The following is an 11,673-nucleotide window of genomic DNA, read 5'->3' on the forward strand; positions in this document are numbered from 1 at the left end:
CCCTGCTGAGGCTGCAGTGTTCAAGAGGATTAATTTCTGCATGGGGGGTGGAGAGATTTTCTGCAAGAGACACAGTGAAGGCAGCACCTGACAGCCCCTCTGGGACGTTGAAATTGTCTGTTTGTGCTCACAACTATCTAGCATAAAAATTTAGAGGGTTTTTTATAGAGCTCAAGCACAGCAAATGTGATTTTAAACCACAAGCAAACAAGGGCATCGGTTTTCCTGACAAATGAAAATGTATTGCAACATCCTCTTTACAATTATTTGGCTCTTCCATCTTAGATACAATTAGCTTTATTTTCCCAAAGGCCCACTGAAGCAATGCAGAACCACCCTGATTCCAGCACCCTGAGTGCCAAGCTGGACACTCTGCTGACTCACAAGGATGAAAAAAAAAAAGATAGTTTTTGGCTGAAATATAAGAGTACACAGTAAATACGCAGTTGGAGGAGTCAAGCTTGAATTCTGTCCACACACTGAGCAGATTTGATATGAACAATATCTACATGGACTGCTGAAGAAATTGTGGATGTCAGCAGCAGGGAGCAGTAGGAACCAAATTGTTACAGGCATCTAGGTAGTTGATCAGAGCTGAAACAGAATGGAGAAAGGGTGACCTGTGGTCTGCTGCCAGGCGGCTGTGTCCTAAAACTCCATGGCCTGTGTCATGCGAAAGTCAGACTAAAATTCTTTCCTGGCTTTAAGGCTTATGATGATAGATTCTTTTAGCTTCACAGTGTGTATAAATCAGAAATTACTTATGCAAATGGCTGCTTGGTTACTGGAGTGCCTGGATCTGGGTGCAGATTTTAAAGATAAAAGCAAAAATATGTATCAACCAGGACCACAAAATATCACAGAGACAAAAAGCTTTTCAAGTTAAGGAGATCTCAGTGTCCCAAGCAATTAATTTGCCATTGCATTTCTTCAGGTGCCAGTTGTTTTGGAGGTTTTCTTTGTCTTCTGAGGTTTTTTTTCTGGTTCAATGACTCCTTTTCTTCCCTTCCGTTTGTCTTCACCAGCAAATTGTTTTATCCAGTAAAACACCATTTGTGGCAAAAGACCTCCTGGATAAGCTGTCCAGGCAGATCCTCGTGATGGAGAACATTGCAGAGATCAGCACTGAGAACTTGGGAAACATCACCTCCCTTACTGATGGTAAGAGACAAGTTAGGGGGTTTCCTTCCAAAAAGGGTTTGTTTGGGCACATGTGCCTGCTGAAATAATCCCTGTGGAGAGCTCACCATCACTGCAGGAGCTGCCACTGTAGTGAGGGCTGAGTTGCAGTTACCAGCCGATGTAGCAGTCACCACAGCAGGTCAGGGGCCTTATTTAATCTTCAGCACTAATATCCAGAAATAAGCAAGTGAGAACAGACTTCTTAGCCTGCTTGACAAGCACAAGATGGACAGAGGTCATTGCCATGGTGATGTGGAGATGCTGCCACCTCTCAATCCTGGGAAAAGGCAGGATCTACCTTATACTGTCAGAGGCATAATACAGCCCTTTAAACATTTTATCTGGTTTATTTTTAGTAATCTCTATGGAGAATTTTCTGTGGATAAATATTTAATTATTTTTCTTGGGTTTGCATCTATTTTAATATCCCAGAAGAGTTTGACAAACTGTCGTTCACCCTTGTGAACACTCTTACCAGAAAACTGAGGCCAAACTGATTGACTTACCAAGGGCACAGAGGAGTGCTAGGACAGGGACCAGTCTTGTGCAGACCATTTCTAGTATTCTCCTAGTATTTCATGATGTGTAAAAGGATGAGACATCATTGCCCAGAACTGGATCAGGAGTAAATTTTCTCACATCTTAACGTGGGAAATGGAAAAAAACACATAACAAATTTGGGGTGAGCACACCTTCATGCTCTGTGAAGGTAATGGCACAGGGCAATCTACCAAACAGTAACAGTCCATCAGTGGGCTGGGGTGAGATTTCCTCCACTCTTACCATCTTTTCTCTTCTGGAAGTCAGTGCTTCCAGCATGGCTTAGTTTCATTGTTCATTTTGTCTCCTCCACCAGCAATTCCAGAGTTCCACAAGAAGCTGTCACTGCTGGCATTCTGGATGAAGTGTACAGGCCCTTCAGGAGTATATCACACATCTGCAGATAAGATGATGAAGCAGTTGGATATCAATTTTGCTGCCACTGTGAATGAGGAGTGTCCAGGACTTGCAGAAACAGGTATGAGCTGCTGAAAAAAAAATGTGTTGGTCATCAAGATGGAGAAGAGCTGTGTACTGAGTGTCACTGAACCTTCATTGCTATGTTTTCCAACCCCCACAAGGTGTGTTTTGCCACAGCTCCAAGATCTCATTTGAAAACTAATGCTAGAACTCTTGAAAAAGTTTTGGCCCAAAATAGTCAGGTCAGAATAGGAGAAAAAGGTGAGGTCAGCAGAAAATACTGTTTAAAGGTGAGCTAATTGGAAAGTCTATTCCCAAATACAACTTTGTAAGTGATTCAGTGAAGTAGGAATCCTCTCCATGAATTTTATGTGTCTGTATAATGTCCATGTCCCATTACAGTTCACTGGGATGGAATTAATATGCATCCAAGTGAGTCTATCGGAATATATGTTCCTATTTGGAGTAAGATGTACCACAATGACTAGCTCTCCCTGGTCTAGAATGGAGGAGTAGGTTGACTTGCTCAGATGTGGGCACCTGCATTGCAGTCGCCTATCCAGGGCAGTGGTTTCCTTCCTGTTCCGTGCTACAGCTCTCAGAGACAGTGCCTCAAACTAGCTTTCTGCACACCACATGCTCATCCAGGAATGTAAAAACAAGCAAAGGCAAATCCTACTTTTGTGTGCATCTCCCCTACCTCAGTGGCATTGCAGAGATGTAACTGGCAGTGCCTGTGGATATGTGTTAGCACTTCAGAATACTATTTGGGTAGAAAGGATGCTGTATTGGATAGGAAGCTGCACTAGCTGTCTGGAAACTGGCAGAGGTTCATCCTTACAAAGATAACCTCTGGTGATGACAGCTAGACAGGGAGAAGGTCTGTCTAGCTTCTTACCTAATTACAATTGAGGTGAAAAGAACTTTGGAAAGTATCTGGCTTTGCAAATATGGTTCTCTCTTTGGGGCTTTGAAGTGAACTGCAGGATTTTTCCAGTAGCTTTTGCTCTCACTAACACATCCCTTTTTCCGTGGCTGTTTGTAGTCTTTAGGATCCTGGTGTCTCAGATCCTGGACCGGACAGAGCCTGTCCTCTACTCCAGCATGTCCTCAGAGATCATCACCGTCTTTCAGTATTACAACTATTTTGCCAGCCACAGTGTCAATGACCTTGGAAGCTATTTGCTGCAGCTCGCAAAAGAAGGTAGGGTATACAAATTCTGGTGGCTAATGGGTGGGTACGTCTGTGTCCTGAGCTCAGCACAAAGCAGTTCAGCCCTGAGGCTAATTTTACAAAATAAGGGGCAAAAGGAGACAACTGCCTTGGATACTAAGTCTGAACACGCTTGAATAGTTGTACATATCAAGGGAAAGGAGCTGATGCTGATAGACCCTTGATCATTTCTATTTCCATATATTAATGGGAAAAAAATATGTTGAAAGAATTAGCTTTTAGGAAGTGGCTGGTGGTGGTGGGCTGGGCCCAGGGTCTGCGAAGTTTTCTGTGCCTGCAGCTTGGATGACATTCTGGTCTTTCACCATCCATTATGGAGAGACCTTCTGAAGTGCTGAGCTCTTTTCAGGAGCTAAGGGATCACAGCAATTCAGTGTTTGACCAAGCTCTGTCACCAAGAGCTAAAAAAAGAAGCAGATACTCCACAGAGCATGCTAGACTGCAGTCCTTGGCAAGCTGAGTTTTCTTCTCCTCTATTTTAGAGGGAGTTTGAGGATCCTTGCCTAGTTTTCACTTTTATTTGGCCGTACTGGGTAGTTTTTGCTCAAAAAACCTGGAAGGAAAAAGACATTTCAGCTGGCTCTTGGTGGCATACATCAGTCTACCTTGGAAAAGCTCTCACAAAGATGCTCTGGAAGTCAGTACACTGACAATATTTGGTTTCAGTTTACATCTTCCAACAGAGAGTGAAAATTTGACAGAAAGGCCCTTAGCTCTGGGTAGGCACAAGTGCTGCAGCATCACACATAGCTCAGCTACTCATCTCATGCTTTGGAAGAATGTCTGAGAAACTGGCCGAACATAAAGTCCAGACAGTTCCCCATGCAGGCACACTGCAATATGGATTCATGGCAATTGCTCAGATGGGTATTTTTCATGTCCTTTGTGTGTATAGAAAATCTGAGGATTTCTAGTGGGGAAGGGAGCAACCTGAAATATCAAGAGGACAAAATAAGTAACAAGGACTTTCCTCTTCCACTTCTAGCCTCTGTGATTCAGGTGTTGCAGTTAGTGAAAGATGGAAAACTGCAGCAAAACGTGGCCAAAATAAACTCCAATAACCTTCCACCACAGCAAGAAGTTTTGAGAGCTTTGGCTTTACTTCTCAATGAAAATAAAAATGAAGTCAGTGAGACTGTGGCATCACTTTTGACAGCTACTGCTGAAAACAGGCACTTCAGGGAGAAGGTAAGTGGCAGAAAATCACTGATTGCAAAAGAGACCTGTATCATCATGACATTTTTTCTGCCTGTGTGTCTCAAATGTCTATGTGTATAAAATAATTGCTCTAAGCCTGATTTAAATGGATCCAGTAGGATTTCCTGTCTAATTTATCTCCAAATATCCAGGTCTGTTTCTGTCCTTATACCAGTCTGCTTCTATCTGTCACTACACTAAACAGGTACTAACCTAAACTCCACAACTACTTACTGAGTTCTGTGCTGTCCAGCTGTCTTCCACATTTCAGCATTTCTGCTGGCCTGTCTCAGACTTGGCTTCAGTCTGAGGTTTCAAGGCAATAAGTCCCCACCATCATCAACGTGCAAAGATGCAGGTCTGAGATTTTTATTCTTTTTCCCAAAGGAGGCTGGCATCTGTGGCACCTCCTGCCATTTCTGGAGGGGATGGGCTGCCTTGGGTGAACACAACTCAGCTGTGAGATCTAAGATTTGAGTCTATCACAGATACTGAAAGCAATAAGCAGAGCCAGATTAAACTCAGAAATTAGAGAGAAGAGGAAGAATTAGGGGTTGGCTTCTCCCCTTTCATGGCATACCTTTCCCTGCTATTCTTCTTGTTCCCTGTCAGGAGACAGTGAAAGAAAGGGCAGTTGGAAGAGTGGTGAAAGGAAAGCAAGGGAGGAGAAATAGGAGTTCACTCTTTGCTGGTCTTCACTGGAGGTCCAGTTCCCTCTTTGCTTGCCCTCCCACTTCATCTTTCATTTTTGCATCCTTCTGGTATGTCATACCATCCTTCTCACTCTCCAGCTTCCTTGAGGCAGCATCTCAGGGAAAACATAACTTCTCCTGGAGCAGGCATGTGTAGCTGATACCTGGTTCACTGCCTGTGTGGAGGACCACAAGGTGCCTTGTGTGAGGGCATTTTGCAGCCTTATGCTGCAGATGGGCTCATTCCTCAGCTGACTGCCACTGGGATCTGCTGCTCATGCTGGCTTTGTTTGCTCAGCAGTAGCTACTAATTTCTAGGACCAAGAAGTAAACTGGTCTAGCAGCTCATGCTAACCTTGTCATAGCTATTTGCAATCCCCCTGGGGTCCATCCCAGCCCATTCTTCATATCTCTGCATTAGAGAGACCATCTTAAGAGTCAGCTCTTGAGCTATTTAGACTCCAAGGCCCCTTTAAAGCTGGCAATTTATGCAGAAAGGTCCTCAAGGGTGCCCAGTTGTGCTTAGCACTTCAACGTGAACTTGTCCTCAACAAAAGCTGACCTGAAACTACTAGGCTATAACTAGTGGCCTGGGACAGATCTGCTGCAGGGAATGTTCCCACCTCGTTACCTGCAGCAAGGGCTGTGCATCTCTGTCCCACACACTCACCATCAGGCAGGTAGGCTGCAATCCCTCTCCCTTTACTAGGACAGCAATGCCTCCACACCCCACCCTTCTGCGCCACACAAGCACAGACGTTTTCATCGCTACTTTTCTTTGTCTGGTTTCAGGCCTTGATTTATTACTGTGAAGCACTAACCCAGCCCAACCTTCAGCTGCAGAAAGCAGCTTGCTTGGCTTTAAGATACCTCAAGGTAAGAGACAAGGAGTTCACTGTGGTACTTGGCTTGACTTTAAAGGAAGGTCATCTGATAGGTATAAACAACAAAATATGAACTACAATAGCAGGAGCAGTAGGGTTTTTGTTTTGCATTGCTGCACTGCATCCTTTTATAGATACTGTGCTGTTTGGGAACAGTTGAGAAGTTTCATTGCAAAAACAGCCACGCTCTGCAATGATTACAGAGTTTATCTTTTGCATACCATCTTTTCCTCCCTCTCCTATTTACTTTAGGAGACTTACTTCCATGTCACAGAGAAAAAAATTACTCATCTGTAGTAATGAGAGTGGAGAAAACCCCATAGTTTCCTGGGATAAAATTAGCTGTAATGCATGTGGGTTGCAGCAGTAGAAGAGAAAGGGAGAGACAGGTCACAGCTCATTTTGTGACAAATAACTGGTACATCTGGGCACTAGAGCTTCAGCTGGTATCTGGTACCAGTTCTGCACTCCCTCCCATAACAGGAAGGAAAAATACAGTTTTGTTTTGGGTGTAGAGAGCCATGGGAAGCAGCAACTTCCAAGCCTGAGTAGTAAAGGCAAAAAACGTATCCCATGAGACAGACTCACCAGGGACTAACTAATTATCCCTCATAACTATCTCCTGGAGAAGATAGTTCTAAGATGTAACTTAATCCCAGCTACAACTGATACCATCCAGTATATAATCCAATATTGTTTAAATACAAAAAGACTGTTTTCCTTTAAACTAGATGCTAGCTGGCATCCTGGAGATGAAACGGTGAGGGGCATTATACCTCTGCTGTATGCAGGGCATGGAGGGGTTTTTGATCTCTGTGGAAAAGGCAGACTAGAAATCAGTGGTGGGCAATGGAGCTAGACACATTCAATGTGAGCAATGTAGCTCCAATGCATCTTGAATAGTGAGAAAGGCAATTGCTGGGGGGAAACAAAACCTACCGAGAGGAGGTATCATCATTTGAGATCCTCAGATAAAAAGCTGAAGCCTTTCTGGAAGGTACTATTTCAGAGATGGGAATGATATAATGGATAGGGGGCTGTGGATGAGCTACCCTCATGGCAGTCTCATCCACATCAAATCACATCAACCTCACTGTGAAGCTCTGAGAGGTTGTGTAGATGGCAGCAAGCTCAGCGTTGCTGTGATCCCACCACTTAGAAGCATTTGAGCTGTAGTCACCAGTATGCACCACCCTGTGCAGACTTGCCCTTGCCCACAAGCAACTACATTGAAGATGGGGCGCTTTAATGGCTCTGGTAGCTAAGCTGTCATTCAGAGCATCATAGACCAGTTGTGTGCTCCTCAGGTCAACAGGGCTCATACAAATACTGATTCTGTGGCTCCATGCCTCTTCTATGTGTCATCTCTGGGCAGTACTACCTTTCCTTCCACGCATCTCTCTTCTCGTCATATTAAATAGCCTGCCAGAGACACTGTGCCAGCTGCTCTCCCCAAAGACCTTATATTTTTGTAGCAGAAAACAGGATTATTCCTGACTTTCTCCCAAAAATAGCAGAAGTGAGGCAAAAATGGGGAAATGTTGGTGAGTTCAGGTGTTGGTGAGGAGCCTGTGGGGAGGTGCATGGGCTGGCCAGCCAATGTGCCCCTGTAGACACAGTTGGGCTGGCAAGAACAGCCTTCTCACAGCTAGCAGGTTTGCCAGGTTTAGTGTGAAACATTCCCTTGATGCCTGTCTTGGGTTTGTCTTCCTGCTGTATCCATACCTTGTTATTTTTATGGCCTCGTCCCATAGCACATCACCCAGCTACAGTCACAAGTGGCAGACGTGGCTGGTCAGCCAGATTTATGCAAGTAACACTTGAGGTAGAAACTTTAGAAAGGGTCCACCCTTTCCTAGGTGCTCCCCCTGCAGGAAAACCACACTCCTTGTGTCCCTACCAAGGCCTTTCCCTTGGAGTAGGAAGGGCAGTGCAGGGGCTGGTCACATTTTCCATGCAAAGCTGTGAAATAAAAGCCCTATACAATGCTAATGCAGTTCTTTTTACACTTCCCAGGCTACTGAGAGTATTAAAATGCTGGTCACGCTCTGCCAGTCTGACAATGAAGAGATCAGAAAAGTGGCATCTGAAACCCTGCTCTCACTTGGTGAGTTGCCTGTTCTAGAGAAGTATGTGATTTTCTTTCTTAGCAGCATGTAAGACACCTGAGTTATACAGACGCAGGCTCTAAACTGAAACAAAACTTTGCCTAGAGTCTTGGACAGGTTAGCAAATATATATTCTTAAAACTCACTCATTTTTAAAATAATGAAAATGAGCCAAAAACAGAAATTGAATTGTGTGTCTGAAGGGGGAAGTGGAAAAGGAAAAACAGCAAAGGAGAGGTGACAACAGAAATAATACATCATGAATTTGAAAGCCAAGCAGCTTTCAGGAGGCAGGACCAGCATACTGTCTTCTGCATTCCATAATCCCTCCTCTTGGGGATCCCCTCCTACCACCCCTGTAGTGCCAGTATCACACTCTCAAGTGCCACTAACAGTGCTAAGTGTTCATTTAATCTAAGCTATCTTATTTGGACAGACCCTGGCCTGCAAGTCCTCCTTCACACAGTACCTCAGGCACTGTGCATTGACCCTCATTTGTCTTTGAGCCAACAGATACCCTGTTCATTAACCTGTAATCTAGCTGCATAGCACTATGTGACTGGAAGTGTGGCTACACAGTTTCAGGGCACCAGTACTTCCATGGCCCAGAAAAATAGTATTTTTCCAGCCTTTAGACTAGGCATGGATTTCTGCTCCATGGGGGTGCTTCCATCCGTGATACTAGTTACCCAAACTCATCAAATGTACTCTTTCACTCACCAGCTCAGCAGAATTCACTTTGCTGCTGGACATGTTATTTCTTGGGTTATGAAACAACTAGTACAGGGACAGTTTTGTAAACTCTGGGAAATTGTACTGCTATTCTTCCAGGGGACATACAGAAACCATATTGATTCTGAATGGCAAATTTCAATGCTATCCTCAGGTACCTAGAGATGACAGTATCTGAGAGAAAAGGGTTTAACAGCTACAAATAGTTTAATTAGGCAAACATACTGCTTCCTCTTTTTCAGTGCTATATAAGTAAAGATGTGGCTGGAGTCACTTCTTTAAAGTGCAAGGAAGTGAGAAGTGGGTAAATTTTATATTCACCAAAGTAGAAGCAGACAAACATCATCTTCCTGGAGTGTATCACAGCTGCAGCTGAGACCTTGGCAGGCACCATAGGTCATTTAGTATGACAAGTGTACAGATCCTGTCATCTAATCACACAAGCCACATCAGCTTCTGTTTTGCTCTAAATAAAACCAGCAACATACATGAGAAAAATAAATAAATAAATATTTTCAGCATTTAAAGCATGCTTAATTTTTCCAAGTAATTTCAGAAGTTGTTACTGGCAAATCAGTACTTTCTAACAGCAGAGAATCCAGCATTTTAAATATTGTAAGGCAATGTTATATCATGCTTTAACATTTTGCATTTAGGTGAAGATGGGAGACTGGCATATGAACAGCTGGACAAGTTTCCTCGGGAATTTGTTAAAGCTGGAAGCCGCCGTGGAGCTGAAGCTGCCACAGCTTTTTAGATGGAAAAGAACCTGCCTACATGTAACCTTCATTAAAGAGGGATGGAGCTGCACTTCAGTGTGGGGAGCAGAAGGGGGAGTTTGACGAATTCTATGAGAATGTCCCAAAAATGTAGCAATTAGCAGACTTCTTAAGGAAAAGCGAATTCTAAAATCCAGCTTAAAGAGTTCCTATTGGCTCCTCTTTGCAGCTCATGATGGAACAGCTGGATGTTGAAGAAAAATACTTCATTGACTGATTTCTAACAAGTAATGTAACTGCAGTTATTCAGCGGCAACAAACTTCAGTGATTTTTAGACTCTGGCATCTTCATATATTTTATTGAGTATTACATTTACTTCCTTGAAGTTGTCCTGAAAGCTTGAGACATGTGATACTGTATCTAATGAGGACAAGCAGGAGGCAACCTGAGCAGGACTGCAAAGAAGCTCTCTTCCACCTGGAGCTGTGTCTGCTACCAAGGAGTCCTCAGCAACACTCCAGCAGCAGGGAATGCCACTTGGCTTCTTCAGTTTTGTCTCAGTAATGAAATATAGAGCAAGTTTCTTCAAGTTTTGCCTCCACAAACAGCATGATGTAAACCCTGGGAGGTGTCACTTTGGTGACTCATTCTAAATGCCTCCGCTGGTCTTTTATTTCCTTTTTCCTGCCCTCCAGCAACGAGCCATCATTAATCCAGAAATTTGTGAGGGGGATCAAACAAGCACGTAGGTTTCCAAAAACTAAATGAGAAGGTAAAGCACACTTATTTATTCTGAGAAGGAGTGAATACAGCTAATTGCACCAACCCCCAAAGCCATTTGGTCCTGGAAGCTGCAGGCAGGATTGGATTTCATACACTCTAATTAGCAGATCATAGTTTCTATAGAGTTATTGCAATATAAAGAACTAGAACAAACTAAAGTGGACCTCGGAGGCAGCCATAAAGAGAGGGTGAAGTGAATGCATCCCCCCCTCCCTGCAAGGATGAAAGACAGCAAGTGCTTCAAGCTGTTGATTACAAGCCTTAAGTTAACAGAGGTGGTGAATAGAATTTAACAGAAGAGTGTTCCTGGACTGTGTTCATTATGCATGAAATGCTATTTAGATGTCACTTAAAGTATCCAAATTTGCATAGACTACATAGAAAAGATTGCAAACAATTCACATCAAAAGAAAGCCTCCTGACCAAACACATTGGCAGGCAGGGGTCATTTTGCTTTGCATTTTTTATTGTGAATGTTACAACAATGTACATATATGTATATTTATAAATATATATATTCTTCCTTTAATTAAAAAAGTACATTTTGTACAGTTCAAAATGCTTACTTGCTTACTGAAGGATATAGACTTTTTGCAGAAGGTGAAATAACCATGTTATGGTTTTTATACCATGTCTGTTCCATGAGCTGAATTCTTCCCAGGTGTCCTTTTGTACTGACTTCTGCTTTTTTTTTTAATTTGTTTTTTCTTTGCTTTGTTTTGTGGCATTTGTACTCACCGTATTTCCTATCACATTTAAGTTATAATAAAGATTATTTTTTAATTACTAAGCACACCAGTCTATATGTATAGTCAATCAGCAGCCTCTCCACTGTGAGGCTCATACAACCTTCAAACATCATGGAAGTCATCTCCCAGGACCACAGGTGGCTTAGTAAGATCCACCTACTTGCAGCTGATCACTTCTTGCCTTCTGTGAAGACAGACTCATCTCAGACAGAAGACACTCCTTTCCTTTTACATCAGGCTTATGGTATAGACCTGGGGAACTGCCTATCCAGCAGAGAGCCAAAGCTGCAGAGCATAAGGCTGCTCACATATGCAGGTTCCATGCCACATGGAGCTTTGCAGCTACTTTCATCTCATTGTAGATTAAATTCACCTTTTGAGAAATTTATTAACCTAAGGCTGACTTGCTACACCAACGAGGTGGAGTTACCA

General features: G+C 43.2%; 1 protein-coding gene across 3 annotated transcripts in view; it reads left to right on the plus strand.

Annotated features, from left to right (window-relative positions):
• The window catches only part of RIPOR2 (RHO family interacting cell polarization regulator 2), a 69,561-nt gene extending 58,276 nt beyond the window's left edge, over positions 1–11,285 (plus strand). For 2 of the 3 annotated variants that reach the window (XM_051610103.1, XM_051610104.1), the window contains exons 16-22: positions 1,026–1,161; positions 2,039–2,200; positions 3,188–3,346; positions 4,362–4,564; positions 6,058–6,141; positions 8,166–8,256; positions 9,646–11,285. In XM_051610103.1, the coding sequence (XP_051466063.1) occupies positions 1,026–1,161; positions 2,039–2,200; positions 3,188–3,346; positions 4,362–4,564; positions 6,058–6,141; positions 8,166–8,256; positions 9,646–9,746 (936 nt within the window). In that variant the 3' untranslated portion in view covers positions 9,747–11,285. Of the gene's footprint in view, positions 1–1,025; positions 1,162–2,038; positions 2,201–3,187; positions 3,347–4,361; positions 4,565–6,057; positions 6,142–8,165; positions 8,257–9,645 lie in introns of those variants that run through there. The other variant, XM_051610105.1, reaches the window with a different exon arrangement.
• The last annotated feature ends 388 nt before the right edge of the window (positions 11,286–11,673 follow it).

This window comes from Apus apus, chromosome 2 (assembly GCF_020740795.1).
Source record: "Apus apus isolate bApuApu2 chromosome 2, bApuApu2.pri.cur, whole genome shotgun sequence".
Classification (NCBI taxonomy): domain Eukaryota; kingdom Metazoa; phylum Chordata; class Aves; order Apodiformes; family Apodidae; genus Apus; species Apus apus.